This window comes from Lontra canadensis, unplaced genomic scaffold, assembly GCF_010015895.1.
Source record: "Lontra canadensis isolate GAN:19392208 unplaced genomic scaffold, GSC_riverotter_1.0 scaffold91, whole genome shotgun sequence".
NCBI classification, from domain to species: domain Eukaryota; kingdom Metazoa; phylum Chordata; class Mammalia; order Carnivora; family Mustelidae; genus Lontra; species Lontra canadensis.
Genome location: NW_022631085.1, coordinates 3969650 through 3987358, shown reverse-complemented (window position 1 = coordinate 3987358; position 17709 = coordinate 3969650). Strand labels below are relative to the sequence as shown.

The 17709-nt window shown below is 42.0% G+C and overlaps 1 protein-coding gene across 4 annotated transcripts in view; it reads right to left on the bottom strand.

The window, feature by feature from the left end:
• The window catches only part of PARN (poly(A)-specific ribonuclease), a 153200-nt gene that overhangs the window by 93447 nt on the left and 42044 nt on the right, over positions 1–17709 (bottom strand). For all 4 annotated transcript variants that reach the window (XM_032836265.1, XM_032836269.1, XM_032836268.1 and 1 more), the window contains exons 19-21: positions 5453–5508; positions 4115–4201; positions 1173–1247 (exon numbers count right to left, since the gene is read on the bottom strand). In XM_032836265.1, coding sequence (XP_032692156.1) covers positions 1173–1247; positions 4115–4201; positions 5453–5508 — 218 coding nt within the window. The remainder of the gene's footprint in view (positions 1–1172; positions 1248–4114; positions 4202–5452; positions 5509–17709) is intronic.

Genomic DNA, 17709 nt, shown 5'->3' with positions numbered 1-17709 from the left:
TGCCCCTCTCCCCTCACTCATGCTATCTTGCTCGCTCACAAATAAAAGAATAAAATCTTTAAAAAAATTAGACATACCGCTTTACAATGTTATCCCTCTTACACCATTAAGTACCAGAGAAACATGAAATCTACTTGAATAAGTGGCTGAACATCACATATTTTATTCAGTAACTTTTCAACCTAAGGAAATAGAACATTTTGAGATGGTTAATGACAAAAGAACGTAGGGTCCAGTAAGACATGTGGTGCTCCATCTTTCTACCATCCTATTTATTTTTTTAAAGCTCTTATTTATTAGTTAGAGTGAGAGAGAAAGAGAGCACAAGCAGGCAGAGTAGCAGGCAGAGGCAGAGGGAGAAGCAGGCTCCCCGCAGAGCAAGGAGCCCGATGTGAGGCTCGATCCTAGACACCGGGATCATGACCTGAGCTGAAGGTAGCCACTTAACTGACTGAGCCACCCAGGCGTCCCTCTACCATCCTATTTTAAAAGCAAATAAAATATCTCAGTTTATTTATTTGTAAAAAAGTATTCAATATAAGTGTAATGAAATGAATAGATCCCACAAACTTCTCAGTAAATGGGAGAAGCGTGGCGATGAGTGAACGGTGGATACAGGTATCACCTTCTGGTGTTCCCTATTCCATTCCTCTCAATTTGCTATTTCTTTCTTTTTTCTTTTTTTTTTTTTAAAGATTTTTATTTATTTGACAGACAGAGATCCCAAGTAGGCAGAGAGGCAGGCAGAGAGAGAGGAGGAAGCAGACTCCCCGCTGAGCAGAGAGCCTGACTCAGGGCTCGATCCCAGGACCCCAGGATCATGACCTGAGCTGAAGGCAGAGGCTTTTACCCACTGAGCCACCCAGGTGCCCCTCAATTTGCTATTGCTAATTCTCAAAGCAAACCTGCAACTCGTTTCAGAAAAAGTGCAATGAGACAGGAACAGAAAGGAGGTAAGTGAAGAAACATATTACATAGTGTATCTAATGAATTAATAAATTTGTCTTTTTTCCTCACCTACACATGATACTCACTAATTATCTCCTTTATTTTAGAGACAGCTCTAAACACAGCAGGCAGCAATGCCTGTGAATCAGCTGAGTGAACTCACAGTATAAAAGGGCGAGCTCCCACTTTAATTAATATACAAAACAAATGTCCAAAGCACTTACCAATCTGTACTTGTTCGGGCTGGCTGAGAGAAACAAAGGCTGATGTGTCATCGATCCAGGATATCTGAATGTTACCTGCAATGTTGAAATAAAAATAAAGGGAACATCTGACCAAGTATATCACTATCAGACTTCATCTGCACATCTGATATATTTCAGAATATGTGTCAAATTTAAACAGAGATGAGGTGCTGGTTTAAAATTTGATCAAAATCTCAGCATTAAGCATAAAGCTTTAAAGAAGCTTTAAAAATGTGCTTTAAAAATAAAAGAAAGATCCTTCTGGATTAAATCCGGGGGCACTTAATATTTCAGCCCAATCTCATGCCAGAGCTGGCAATTTCTTTCCTATCAAGATCACAACAGGGGTGCTCGGGTGGCTCAGTCAGTGAAGCATCCAACTCTTGGTTTCGGTTCAGGCCCGGATCTCACGGGCCGTGAGCCCCATGCTGCGCCCCACACTGACTGGGCTTTGCACTCAGTGGGAGTCTACCTGGACATTCTCTTCCTCTGCCCCTCCCCCTGTTTGCACACTCACACTCTCTCGCTCAAATAAATAGATAAATCTTCTAAAAACGCATCTTTCTAAATTTTTAGAGACACAAACTCTTAACATCATGAATGGGAAACATAAAAGGAATCAAAGTAGCAAAAAGTACGAAAAATTCAACATTGATGTCAAGGCCAGGTGAGGAAAATAGCAGAAGAGGACAAAGGAAAAGAAGGCGGCAAAGAGAGAAAACGAAGATGGGCTAAAACAGAAAAGCCACTGAGAAGGGCAGAAAGCAGTCTAGTGAAACAACGATTTTCACATGAAGGGACACATTCTCAAGAAAGGCTAACAAGCTGCAGACAGAACAGAATAGAGCATGGGAAGGAAGGAGTGGGTGGTGGGGCAGAAAACCGAAGGGAAAGCAGAGGCCTAATTGTTTGACTACTGCTCTTCTTGAAAAAACACGGGAAGACTGGCATTATTAAAAATGGGTAAACAGGGGCACGAGATGGGGGGCTCAGTGGGTTAAAGCCTCTGCCTTCGGCTCAGGTCATGATTTTGAGGTCCTGGGATCAAGTCCCGTGTGGGGCTCTCTGCTCAGCAGGGAGCCTGCTTCTGTTTCCTCCTCTCTCTGCCTGCCTCTCTGCCTATTTGTAATCTTTGTCTGTCAAATAAATTAAAAAAATCTTTAAAAAAAAAATGGGTAAACATCACTGGAATTTAGTAGTGAAAAAATGTTTCAATTCCTAAAAAAATTTCCAAGGCTACGAATGCTTACAAACTGCTCTGTCTCATTGTCATAGGATAATAACTCACTTCCTGCTGCACAGCAAGGTGCCATAATGACTTTCTCCATTACAAAAGTCACTCCTCTACCTTGTGTGTTTTAGATAAATAATAACAGTGAACGTGCCCTAAATAGTTACTATGTGACACATACTATTCTAAATGCCTTTCATGAATCATTTCATGAAATGATTTCATTTAATTTCATTTAATCATTTAATCCTCATGAAATGCTTACATAGTAAGGGGTATCGCCATCATCATCGTCATTGTCACCGATGAGGACACAAAGGAACAGAGAGGCTACTTGTCTGATATCATACAACTGATTCTTTTTAATTAAAATGAAAACAAAATTCTACTCAGAGCATCCTACTTAATTTAGCCAATTAAAGGTCGACTACATAAGGGTAAGAACTTAATAATACAAAATGAGAAAAGAACAGCAACAACATCAAAAGCTCTTAAAAGAAATGAGCTGTGAAATTCAACTGCATCTCTAGATCTGTATTTAAATTAAAAAGCAGGACTAGAATTTCAAAAGTTGTTGAGACTGTCTGCAAAGACTAGGATAACTTTCCTGAAAAATACCTGCTTTCACTTACTTTTCTAAAAATTGTCTGTAAAGTGTTTTACTTATAAAAGCTAATAAAAATTATCTCAGGGTCATGAGATCGAGCCCCTTGCCAGGCTCTGAGCTGGACACAAAGTCTCCTTAATATTCTCTTCCTCTCCCTCTGCCCCTCCCCTCCTCTTTCTTTCTCTCTTTCCCTCCCTCCCTAAAAAATATAAATACAAAAAAGCATAAAGAGGAAGAAAAAAAAAAAACCTATCTAAAACAATCAGTGATAATAGCATGAGGCTTCCTTTCAGTCTGATTTCTATACAAAGTATTAAAAAAAAAAATCAGTTATACAGGAACCCTACTTTGTTTCTGCTTTTTACACGAAATGTTAAAACAAAAACACTTTACTATCTTTTAATAAACTGTTCAAATATTTTTAAAATGGCTACATACTAGCCTGTTGAGGCGGTCCATAAACATTTACTAAACAGTCTTATTATTGGCTGTTTGTGCTGCCTTTACTTTCTCCAAGAATTTCTAAAGAGAACAGCTTGAGTATTTCATTTGTTAAAATAAACAGGCACTGCTGAAGACTTACAGTCTGAAAGTCTTTATAAACGCTAATCAGAAGATGGTTCATCTCAACCTATCACCTGACCTGATAAAAAGGAATTAGAAGAACTGCCCTACCGCATACATAACTCATCTCTTGGTCTTCTCAAACATCTGCGCTCCTCTGCTTGAACTAGTCAATGTCAAGCAGTGACCACCTGCCCTTATGAAAAAAATCTTCTCTCCGAATTTTATCTTAAAAATGATTTATCCTCAGCCTAGATCTATTTTCCATGGTCGGCAGTAAAGGCAGTCATAGTACTAGTATCCTGGTTTCCGTGGAGTAATAATAGCACTCCAGTCTGGGGTGCTGTTGAAAGTCCTTCAGATCATGTTAGTACAAAGATACCAACATACTAAATCCTTGCCAGTAGCATTCTTTCATGTCCAAGCTGAAGCTGTTATTCAGTATACCTATCGCCACCTGGACAGACCAAAAAAAATAGCAAAATCCCAAAACCACATATGGACTTAAGAGTTACTTACCAAAGGCACTGAAAAGCTGGTAAAGGTCGCTGGTTTTCCACTCTTTGGGGAAGGTCACATGGAGAACATGATCCCGTTTCGGTTGCACTACGGGACAAATTTTGGATAAGAGGTTGACAGCTGAAAAGTGAACGATACACCAGGGGTTCTTTAATGAAACTATCCCCCAGCTAACTTGAGGAATTGCTAGGAATGACTCATGATTACGAAACAAAACCTCTCAATGTATTTCAAGTTAGCTTCCACTGGGGCTCTGATACTTTATAGAACCCACAATGGGTTCTATACCCTGACAATTCTACGTGGACCATCTTTGCTCATGAAGTTCCCATGAAAATTATTTCAAGGGGGGGAGGGGCAGAAAGGCTGCTTTGTTGAAGACATTTCATGAAGCCTTTAACTTTCTGCTATTACTCTAGTGGTCCACGTGTTTATTCAGTGCACCATCCAAATCCAATGGACTGAGTTTAAGGAGCGGGGCAGTCCTGAGTCACAGTCTCAAGTTCTAATCTCAGACCTGCCACTGAATGATGCACCTCGGAGCAAGAGACCCAACCGCTCCAGCCACTCATAGCTATGTATCGGGAACGATGATATTTAGTTTGCAGAACTGTTGCAAGAGGAGTGCAGCAAAACAGATGTCTGATCTCGGGGGGAGGGGGGAGACACGTGTGGTCCGCTTATCACGGCGATGGCTATTACCAACAGGCACGGCTCACCCATTTCTATACCCCTGTGGCATGGATTTTAAGGCAAATAAACCAAGGCTAGAAAGAGAGCAGTGGAAAAGAGGGGGACAGCGAGGAGGAGAAAATAGGAAATAATTTAAAGCAGCAGCAATCACCTCCCAGACAGGCCTTCCAAGATTTTCAATGAAAAAGAGAGGAAAAAAAACAAAACCCATATATATATATATGTGTGTGTATATATATATATATGTTATATTATATATATGTATATACATACATATATATATATGCAAATAGCCAGAAACTAGAGAACTTATGGTTACTGACAGAGCTAGCCATCTCAAAATTTGTTATGCGTATTTATTGGAAATTATGAATTTAGAGTTCGAGTGAAAACGAACTAATGAAGAGAAGATATATATTCTTTTAAAATTCAACTCATGCATAAACTGGAAAATATAAGTAAAGAGATGAGTTAATCAAGACCCAAGGGTACCATTAACTTAAGCATACTATTCATATCAACCGCAAAATCACTGCTTGTTTTTAAGTGAATGAAGCTCTTTCTTCAGTAATACTTTTCTTGTTATCCCTTCCAGACCACACACTTCAATGTGCAGATGCCATGAGAAAATAAAAATTCACTTACAGTCTGGGCCTTCCAAGTTTAGATAGGGGATATCCATGACTCTCATAAGAAATAACCTACAAAAAGGAAAGAAAAACAGGCGGTGGGCTAATTTCTATTAAAAACCTGATACAGGCATCTATTAAATTCTTTACTGATGGTTCTTATTTATATCACTCCATTTCTGAAATCGTTTGAATAAGCTCTTACGATTTACCACAAAGATCTTTTTCTCGAGGACTAAATATTATAAACAGAAAAAAAAAAACAAAAACCAACAACCCCAATCTTTGGTATTCTGAAAACCTACAAAAGTTCCTGGCACTCAACAGCTACTCAATAAACATGAGCTAAATGAATGAAATTAGTAATCAGAGTCAAAAGAAAGTCTTCTTCAGGTCTGCTCATTAGTCAAGGGAGACAGAGAGAAAACAAATGTTACAGAATGCGAACCATCTTACTGACTTCTGAACTGTTCCCACAAATTATAAAGGGAACCCCTATGATTGCTGTTTTGTGAGCTGAGAATGATAGCACAGATACCTTTTATTTTTTTTTTAACTGAAGTGGAAAGTCACCAGATAAATACCAGTCTCACTGGGTGAATTACACTGTCTGAAATAAGTGACCATCTCAGAAGCTCATGCTATTACTGTCGTTTAAAACATATTAAAAGCACAAAACAAAACAATGCTTGGTAAAGAAAGCTATTACACTAATATAAAACATACATTAGTCACTTTCTGTATACCCTCCAAAGAAAAAGCTACAGAGGCTCTTAAAAAGGAGGACGTGTAAATTACAACTCTGTAGTGCCATTCAATTTTTTTTTTTTTTAATTTGCAAGATTATGGACAAAGTATCAGGTATTCTGTTGTTTTGCAAGATGATTTCAATACGTTTTACTCAGATGACAATACAGAGTGCGTGTCTCGTAGAGACTGCATTATACAGCAAATTAAAATGGCAATCCAAGAACCCAACAAGCAATTAGTTTGGCTTCACTGACCCACAATTAAGGCACATTATTACCAGGCACTCAGAAGCCTAGCAGGGCATGCTCTAGTTTACAAACGGAATCATCAGCGTAAACAACAGTGTTCGGTTAATGCCAGAAAAAACGAAGTCATGGTACTCTGTGGTTTAAGAACTTGTTGCCTGGCCTATAATTTAATCAACCAAATCCTACGGCTAAGAAACAAATTTTATTTTTAGTTCACTAATTTACGCTCAAGCATACTATTCTGGTTCTGGGATCCATTGTACCCAATTCAATCATTAATACTGGTGATGCCAGAAGACACTAAGACATACCGAGCACCCAGCACCAAAGAGTTTCTCAGCGATGACAGCTATGACTACTACTGCCAGCCAGAAACTGAGATTACTCCTTGGCGAGAAGGCTCACTCTTCTGATGCTTCACAAAATTTTCAATTTTCCATTTAGAAAATTTAGAGACCGTCCCCCAATTCTAAAAACCAAGTAAATAAAAACCCTTAATCTAAAAGTTAATGGAACATATCAAGCACCATAAAAATAATTTAATTTTTTTACCCTAACCTCAACAGAGGAATAAAAGCTGAATCGACAAGTTCATTGCTATACCGTCAAATTCCCCCAAAATCAAAATCGACCTCAAGATTCAGTAAGATGACCAGGGGCGGGGGCGGGCAGTAAATTATAGTTCATCATCTCAAAAGAGCATTACACAGGGGCGCCTGGGTGGCTCAGTGGGTTAAAGCCTCTGCCTTTGGCTCAGGTCATGATCCCAGGGTCCTGAGATTGAGCCGCGTATCAAGCTCTCTGCTCAGCAGGGAGCCTGCTTCCTCCTCTCTCTCTCTCTCTCTCTCTGCCTGCCTCTCTGCCTACTTGTGATCTCTGTCAAATAAATAAATAAAATCTTTAAAAAAAAAAAGAGCATTAAACAATCCAAGTTAACTATGAAAACTTCGAAGCATTTTAGGATTTTTGTTCTACTTCTGTAAAAGTGACACTGGAATCTTTTTTTTTTTTTTTTTTTTTTAGTTTTTATTTAAATTCCAGTTAGTTAACATATAGTGTTATATTGGTTTCGGGTGTACAATTTAGTGGTTCAGCACTTCCACACATCACCCAGTGCTCATCACCAGTGCACCCCATAATCCCCATCCCGTTTCGCCCACCCGCCCCCTCTGCCTGCCCCCACTCTGGTGACCATCAGTTTGTTCTCTAGAGTTAAGAATGTGTTTATTAGTTTGCTTCTCTCTTTTTCTCCCCTAAGCTGCTTGTTTCTTAAACTCCACATACGGGTGAAATCATATGGTGTTTGTCTTTCTCTTACTGACCTCATTTAGCATAATACTCTCTAGCTCCCTCGTGGGAATGCAAACGGGCGCAGCCACTCTGGGGAACAGTATGGAGGTGCCTCAAAAAGTTAAAAACAGCACTGCCCTATGATCCGGCAATGGCACTACTAGGTATTTACCCAAAAAATCCAAAACTACTAATTCAAAGAGGTTCATGCACCCCGATGTTTATAGCAGCATTATCTACAACAGCCAAATTATGGAGAGAGCCCAAATGTCCATTAACAGAGGCGTGGATAAAGAAGATTTGGTGTGTTTATGTATACACACACACACACACATATACACACATACACACACATATATGTGTACATATATACACACATACATATACACAGTGGATTATTACTCAGCCATAAAGAAGAATGAAATCTTGCCATCTGTAATGGCATGGATGGAGCTAGAGTGTACTATGCTAAGTGAAATAAGCCAGTCAGAGAAAGACAAATACCGTATGATTTAACTTATATGTGGAATTTAAGAAACAAAACAAGTGAGCAAAGGAAAATGAGAGAGAGACATAAACCAAGAAACAGAATCTTAACTCTAGAGAACACATGGATGGGGGGAAGGGAGATGGGGGAAATGGGGGACGGGGATTAAGGAGCTCACTTGTGATGAGCACTGGGTGAGACATGAAAGGTGAATCACTCTACTGTACACTCGAAACTAGTACTATACTATAGGTTAACTGGAATTTAAATAAAAACTTTTTAAAAAGTCCCAAATTTTTCCTGGGATTGAGTCCCGCATCGGGCTCTCTGCTCAGCAGGGAGCCTGCCTCCTCCTCCTGTCTCTCTCTGCCTGCCTCTCTGCCTACTTGTGATCTGTCAAAAAAAAAAAAAAAAAAAAGTCCCAAATTTTATACTATGAATACAGCTTTGTAAAATATTTCTCATTAAACTGAGAAATAAAAATACTCCTCCATCCCCATTTTTAAAAAAAACCCACAGATTTGGAAAACTGAGCTTTGTTTTAAAATTCCTCTTACTAAAATAAATAAACAAACAAACAAACAAACAAATAAATAAATAAAATTCCTCTATTATTTTTTAAACTGAAAAAAGAAAATAGGGGCACCTGGGTGGCTCACTTGATTAAGCACCCGTCTTGGTTGCGGCTCAGAGTGTGATGTCAGGGATGAGAGATCGAGCCGAGAGTCAGGCTCCGCACTCCACAGAGTCTGCCTGAGATTCTCTCTCTCCTTCTGCCCCTCATCCTGCTTATGCGTGCTTGCTCTCTCCTTCCCTCTCTAATAAATATTTTTTAAAAAGAAAGAAAGAAAAGAAAGGCCACCAGAACTGAGAGGTCCAGGGGAAACACAGATACCCTTAGAGACACACAACTAAACATGCCCGTTAAATCAATCTTGTGTGTCCTGTGCACTGTCTCACCTGCCACGGGGATAGGAATATAAGGTAAAATCACATGTCCAAGGCTGCATTTGCTTAATTTCTTTTTAAAATACAGTTTTATTTCTAAAATCGTGGAACCTCACTAGTAAACTGAGAAAATCTGTTGTCTTATAAACAGCACTAAGAATTACACTTTTGGGGGTGCCTGGGTGGCTCAGTGGGTTAAAGCCTCTGCCTCCAGCTCAGATCATGATCCCAGGGTCCTGGGATCAAGCCTCACATCGGGCTCTCTGCTCAGCAGGGAGCCTGCTTCCTCCTCTCTCTCTGCCTGCCTCTCTGCCTACTTGTGATCTCTGTCAAATAAATAAATAAAATCTTTAAAAAAAAAAAAAAGAAGAATTACACTTTTAAAAGGAGACTCCCCAACTGACCTCACCATGTTAAGTGTCTCAAAACTTTTTTTGAAGGGTATCTTTTGGCGCCCAACAGACAGACAATTTGTTTTCTAAGATTTCATCTGAATTTCACCACTGACCAAAATAAGTAAAAATCTGTTCTTAGCTAAAAGACTCAATAAATGTTTTCTTTTAAAGTTAGTTAATTCCACACTATCTTCTTTGCTTGCTCAACGCTTTCACTAAACAGAAACCCCTTTCAAATAAATTATTAATAGCACTGCTCACTCTTCCCCAATGCCTCCATGTCTGGGCTTTAGAGAGAAATGAATAGCCCTGAGCCCTGGGGGATCACGCAGACCAACTCTGTGTGTGACTTGGCAGCCTGCGCCTCTGGAGAAAGCCCTGCAATTGGGAAACCGACCCTAAAGCTGTAGCTGGGCGTCACTGGAACAGAACCAAAGTCAACTCCCCAGTGGCCTCCCACCCCAGGGCCAGGGCTGTCTGCAAGCCGCAGCTCTGGGCACATCCCTGCCCTTCCAAAGTAAAATCGCATTTCGTTATATGCATGCCTCCTACAGACTGGCTGTCAGAAGGCCGACACCTCCCTGAGAGGTTCTGATCGAAGACCTCACACAGGGATCATCTGCGAGACAATGTCCACCCGCACCCAGGAGGGAATGATCTAGGCAAGCAGGGAGGCTGGAAACACACGGGAGAACGGTACTGAAGCGAGCTTTTGCACAAGCCTTCATCTGCAGTTATCAGAGACACGTGGACCAACACTTGCACCAAATGATATTTCTATTGTAGTAAAGATCCAAGATGGCCCTGATTCAGTGGCAACGTGACAGGGTGGGAGTCTTGCCACCTTCCCGCCAGCCTTCTTGATGAAGTATTATTTCAGCGCTTATTGGCTGAAAGGGTTGACACTAACTCTGTCGAAGATGAAGATTTAAACTTGTATTTATCGCCACTTTTACACCAGGAATCTCTTCTAAGAAACCGTAAATTCCAGTTCACATTCTAGACGCCGCGAAACAAAAGTTTACCCTTTTGGGCATCAATCAGGTTTTTAGTTTCTACTACCATATGACTGATGATGCTGTTAATCTCCGTTACCGAACATGTCTGGAAAGATCCAACAGTAAAGCACAGCAAACCCTTCAGCTCATCAGACTGGGTAACGTCAGGTCAGCGTCTTGAATGGGTAGCTCCCCAGCGTGAACTGTGCACAGTGCCTTTATCTCTGAACAGTCTCCCACATGCTGCGTGGCACTCACAAAAAGCCACCCACCAATGTCCTTTCCAGACCTGGGCAGCATGACACCGTGGCCTAGACTGTGTGAGAAGGCTTGCTAGCCACTGAAGAATTCCATCCCAGACAGAAAACTTCTTAGGAGCCCAGACTCTTGAGCCCTTATCAAAAGGCCCAGATCAACAACATCGGTACCACCCGGGAACCTGCTAGAAATGCAGATTCCCAGGCCCTCCCTGAGACCTGGGGACTCAGACACTCTGGGGACTGAGAATCAGAGAGTTAGCAGAACGTGAAAAGAGTATGTTCAATGTTGTGCTGCCGTTAATAACGATTCATTAATCAACCCGCATAATAATGACCAAGATGTGCCAACTTCCCCAAAAAGCATTAGTCTTAATGATTTGTTTACACTGAATGAGTCTGGCTTAGAAGAATACGAAATTATCCAAATACCAAGTACTACCTCAGAATCCAGGAAAGCAATAAGTGAAGTCTTCTACCGCTCCCTGAAACCAGGAGCTCAACTGTGGCAAGCAATTAGCTTCTCTGCAAGAGATAAATTGGGCAAAATCACTGCTGACCACTTTTGTTCTCGTTTTTAAGAAGACAGAGGAAAAAGATTACTAATACCACTCATTTGGCAACTCATTGCAAAAGTCCAACCTGGCTCTGGGAATCGGCTACCAATGATCACCTTCAGCATCACACGTTAAACTTCAGCACTAACGCAGCACCAAAGACCAGCAAACGCTTGCGTGAATAACACCTACGACACTAATGGAAACACCTCTCACCTTATGAGGTAAGAACCGTCTGACCTTACCATCAAGTTTCAGACACTGATTCTGGCAACCACAAAGCACACGGGGCTGTTCTAAGAACTACACTAAGATCAAAGGTCATTCTCTGGTGACACGACAGCTTGCCTTGGACTGTGGCTTATCTGAACCATCCCCCAATTGTCTAGCGAATAAGAACCGATTGCACAAGGATGCCAGTGTTAACCCATTTTATGCAGCTAAGCTTAAAAAACAAAGAGGGCAAAAGTGATGTTCAAAACGATGGGGCGCCTGGGTGGCTCAGTGGGTTAAGCCTCTGCCTTCCGCTCAGGTCATGATCTCACGATCCTGTGATCAAGCCCCATATCCGGCTCTCTGCTCAGTGCAGAGCCTGCTTCCCCCTCTCTCTCTGCCTGCCTCTGCCTACTTGTGATCTCTCTCTCTCTGTCAAATAAATAAATAAAATCTTAAAAAAAAAACAAAAAACTGCATACACAGTAAGTCCCAAATGTGATTCAGGAACACTGCTCATGATTGGCTCAGATCTCTGAGAACGGAAAAGATCCTTACAGTTCTTTAAGATTCTGCATTACCACATCTATGGATGTTATCAGTGATTCTACTCGGAAATGAAAGAAAATATTTAATTCTGTTCTCACAGCAGGATGCCTTCCGGTGCTATGTTCAAAGGTAGAGAAAGAAAGTGAATCAGAGTGGTGTGTTAACGGTCACTTTTTTAAAAAGCAACTAGCAAAAAATGGTCATACCCATTGCAGTGCGGGGAAGTGCCTATAGACCAGTGGTCCAACCACAAAGGTTAGGTTTTAAGTGGATCACGCGATAGCCACCCGACAAACCACTGAACACCACCCACATGACGCTGGCCACTAGTTTTAATGTCTTTTAAAAATTCACTATTGCCTTCTTCTAAGTTACAAAATTATAGAACTAGTATACTCTCAATCAGTAAATGAATTATACTGATCTTAATTAGTAAATGAAACAGATAGAGAAAACACACTGTTAGGGCATTCATTAAAATGAAGGGATTTGGGGATGCCTGGGTGGCTCAGTGAGTTAAAGCCTCTGCCTTCGGCTCAGGTCATGATCTCAGGTTCCTGCAATTGAGCCTTGCATTGGGCTCCCTGCTCAGCAGGGAGCCTGCTTCCCCCTCTCTCTCTGCCTGCCTCTCTACCTACTTGTGATCTCTATCAAATAAATAAAATCTTAAAAAAAAAAAAATAAAATAAAATGAAGGGATTTTGTTGGGGTGGCGACTAGTGGAATTATGAGTGGGTATTTTGTTTCAATCAGAAAAGAGTGCATATATATATATATATATATATATATATCAGGAACTTCATACTTAAAAAAATACGTATCTAGGTATATATATATATAGATACCTATAGATATAGGTATCTATAGGTATATATATAGGTATATATATATATAGGCATACCTATGTATATATACCTAGATACGTATTTTTAAGTATGAAGTTCCTGATTAAATCTAATAATATAATAACAATATACAAAATGTATATAATATATAATAAGTAATAAATATATAATTAATACATATAATATATAATAATATATTAATATATAATAATATCTATATATATCCCTATATATATAGGTATCTATATATAGATACCTAGATACATATTTATTTTTTAATTTGACAGAGAGTGATCACAAGCAGAGAGAGAGAGAGAGAGAGAGGAGGAAGCAGGCTCCCCGCCCAGCAGAGAGCCCGTTGTGGGACTCGATCCCAGGACCCTGAGATCATGACCTGAGCTGAAGGCAGAGGATTAACCCACTGAGCCACCCAGGCAGCCCCTACATATTTTTTTAAGTATGAAGTTCCTGATTAAAATAACAATATTTATCATTATATGTTCAGCTGCTTTGACCCTCTGGTGTCTGCAGGACAGGTAGATAAGTACTGGCCTCATCGTACCAGGAATGAGAAAGCAGGTTTTTCCAAGTTCAGTGGCTTACCTTTGGTCGGCAAAGGAGCAGAGAGATAGGATACAGACCCAAAGCCTCTCACTACTAGCTCTACACTAATGCCCCCCACCACCTTCTGCTGGGTGCGTCTCCCATGTGGCTTTTAACCTGAGCTGTTTCCAAAGCCTCAATGTGAAATGGCGAGGCTGGAGTCCCAGCAGAAGCAGGGACAAGTCAGGGACAAGTCAGCTTTTTAGTCTTCAATCACCACCCAAGCCCCTAGTGGGTACAAGTGAAGCAAAAGCTTGCAATAAAGTTTCCAGAAACATATTTTGGGGGCAGGGAACGCTCTAAGGGCTGACTGAATGACAGCAGAGCCCAGACATGCAACATGAGGCTGCCATGTGAGCAATAGCCTTGGGTAGGGTGAAATTTCAAGGCAACGGGAATGACAGGCAGCAAGCAATGCTGAGCTGTGCGAGGTGAAAAGGACAGCCTTCCCACATTTGCGGTGCAGAAGGAGCTGCTACCCTGGGGTATCAGGGCATCGGGCTTCCCAGGCACACCGGCCCCACACACTGTGATCGCCCTCAGGAAACCAGGGAATTGGCACATCCCAGGTTGGGAGACACCTAGAGGGGCCTGAATACAAGAGCGTGTCTTAGGTGATGTCAGACCTGGACACACAGAGCCAGACCTGAATAATCTGGAAGGATTTCTAATGTCACGGCAAGTCTGCATAAAGAACAACGTTGCGTATCTGGTCTCCTTCCCTGGCCGAAAGAAAAACCTGAAGCCACCAGACCCTTCCGCCTTCCTCCTAGAAATGCACTTTTTCATTCAACAAGCAAAAATTTCCATTTGTTCACCTGCTTTCTTCCGTACGACACTTCTGTTCCTAAAAAGCTTTATCTCAAAAAAAAAAAAAAAGAGAGAGAGAGACAGAAATTTCCAAATAAAACTGCATTCTTCTCACAGCACTGAAGACTGGGATACAGAGACGTGGAGTAAAATCTCATCTGAACACAATTTGAGCAGTGAATTAATTCGAGGCTCACCCCAAATCCCAAGCCTTCCGAAGAAAAATTGAAACCTTTAACAACTGCCAGCCCTACTGTACTTGCAAATGGTCTTGGTGTTTCCTTCAGGGCACAGCAGTAAAAGCACTTCATAAGAACCCTGTATGCAAGGGTTCATCATTATACATATTTATGTGCTATAAAAAACTAATTTTATCATCCAGGGTAGGAAGCATGCAGACATTTCTCACCAAAACAAGCTCATTTATTCTACTCACTAAAGCACTTGTGTAAAATACGAAGGCAACCGCTGGCTGGAGGGGACTTACTGTGGCATTGGTTATTTTAATGTCACTCAGGTGGGGGGCACACAGCTTTCAAAGAAGTCACTTCATGATGTTTTGACAAATAGAGCGTTACCTGACATCTGTCCTGAAGCCAACCTATGGCCTTTCTTAAACAGATACAACATTAGAAACAAGGAGGGGAGGAGAAGAGGAAGGAAAAAAGAAAGAAAGAAAGAAAACCAGCAGCTCATTTGAACAATCCCCACCAAATGAACCATATCAAATTACATCAAATAAAAATGTTAAACTAAGCATTATACAAAGGCAATGATGCCTGCACAGCCCGTGAAACAGCAGAGTATAAAGTGTCAGGGGAAACCAGCCCCCCACAATCCCGTGGATAGAGTCAACATCTTTCATGACCATGAGCTCAGGACAAAAACCAAGAGAAAAGGAAATCTTTCAAAGATACTAGCATCGTCTCTTCAGAAAATGTGCAACCCACCGCAGAACTCTCTCTATAGAAACTCCGTGCTGGAGGGAGGGGGGAGAAACCACTCCCAGTCGAGGACAGACCTGGCTTATCCCTGATTCTGCCATTTCTGAGACCCCCGGCAAACAGTCTTAGGTTTAAAATGGGGACGTTATTGGGGCACCCACTCGGTAGGGGGCATACTCTTCATCTCAGGGTTATGAGTTCAAGCCCCATGTCGGGTGTAGAGATCACTTAAAAATAAGATCTGCAAGGGGCGCCTGACTGGCTCAGTAGTTTGAGCCTCTGCTTTCGGCACAGGTCGTGATCTCAGCGTCCTGGGATGGAGCCCCACATCGGGCTCTCTGCTCAGTAGGGAGCCTGCTTCCCCCCCACCCCCCCACCCCTGCCTGCCTCTCTACCTACTTGTGATCTCACTGTCAAATAAATTTTAAAAATCTTAAAAAAAAAAGATAAGATCTGCAAATGGGGACACTATTATTTACCTCGGAGGGTTGCTGGCAAGGAAATGATGTAGGTAACTCACTGAAGAGTGGGACGCGTTCAGTAGGGAAGCTTCTGGCGTGCGGTGCTACCTAACTGGTACTACGGCTAGCACCAGATTTTCAGTATCACCATATGCTGGGGACGCTTAAATCGTATGAATGAAATGTTAAATGGTCTCGGAAATAACTATTGCCTGGTTTTTCCCAGCCAGAGCCAAAGCAAGGTGAGGAATACCTAAGAATGCAGACTTTACCACTAACAGCCGACAGCCCCCGGGACTAGCAAGCCAGCAAGACGGGTCCGTGGTCTGTGCCTTTGAAGATTTCTTTAAAAAGAAGATTCTGGGGAGCCTGGGTGGCTCAGTGGGTTAAAGCCTCTGCCTTCAGCTCAGATCATGATCTCGGGGTCCTGGGATCGAGCCCCACATCGGGCTCTCTGCTCAGCGGAGAGCCTGCTTCCTCCTCCTCTCTCTCTGCCTGCCTCTCTGCCTACTTGTGATCTCTGTCTGTCAAATAAAACAAATAAAATATTTTTTTTAAATAAATAAATAAAATAAATAAAAAGAAGCCTTCTGAAAAAGCCACAGCCACGGTTTGCCTGATACATGTCTGGCAATCCAGACCGCAAGGAAGAAATCAGACGAGCAATACCAACTTGAGGCCAGCACCCTCTACCCAAAGAAGTCAGGATCCCAGTCTTAAGAAGCCAGAAGGAAGGCCTGAGCATCATTCATTGGGCCCTGGACTCATCTGTCTTTTGCCTTCTGAGAACCAGTGTATTACAGAACTTTCAGGGTAACCAAACCAAGTCGATTCTTAGAGAGTCCTTCTATCCTAGTAACTTGGGGAACCGAAAGTGAAGTGAACATGACTTGGGCTAAGATAAAGGGCTCTGGTTAGGGTATGTGAGAATGAAATACCTCCTGTGCACTGGGGCAAAATACATTCTGCACACTGTGGAGAAACCTTCTGGAATGTGGGAGGCTGCTCTAAGCATTTGCAATGCTGTGATTTTACTCCTCATAGCGCTGGACTCCAAGATTTGCACAATCCTGAGAAGGCTGAAAATGGACTCTACATTTTGTAAGAGGCATACTTCTTGGCTATGATTGAAAAATAATGTCCGTAAGAGCACCACAGTCCACTTCTAACCGGGGCAGAATGAGTGGCAGATGATGCTCCCTAGCCCTGGCACAAAATCCATTTGGGGCAGAAGTGAAAGGGCAAAGGACATTACCCCTTCATTCAAGGACCGCAAATGCAAATGCAAAATTAAAGGATAACACTAGCATGCTGTTGGCCAAGCCAGCCAGTCGGCCATGGAGGGTCCCACAATCACCACCACCACTACTGTCTGCCTGCATCCTGCCTCCCTGAGCCCTCGGTTCTGGGATCCCCAGGGGCTCCTGTGGCCAGAGGCATACACACGGCACAGCTGCTCCCAATGGCACATGAACGGAGGAGACCATGCCCTTCCCTTCACTGCTTAGATGGCTCAAGACACGTGAAAGTGACCCACACTCGGGCAGAGAGTCTCTTCTTCCCATTCATGACTGAACCTTGTGGCAAGACCTTTTTCATTAAGATACAAAAACGGGCAGAGTTTTCTTAAGGGGATTCCAGGTTGCTGTTTCTCTATACAAAGGATTTTAGTGGCATCCTGCATGTCTGCCTCTTTCCTGCTAGCAACACAGAGACTGCCACCCAAGAAAATCCAGCTAAGTACACACGGCCCACTCTGCTCCTCTACCACTAGCCCCAGTGCCAGGAAAAACAAGAATTACGTTACTTTCTTGGAAGTTCACTGTGGGGAAAGCTACAGCAGCAACTCCGCTCCACATCAGGCCACACTGCTGGGGGCCTTCTCAGTGCTTCTCTCCAAGCTGAGGTCAAGCCTCCC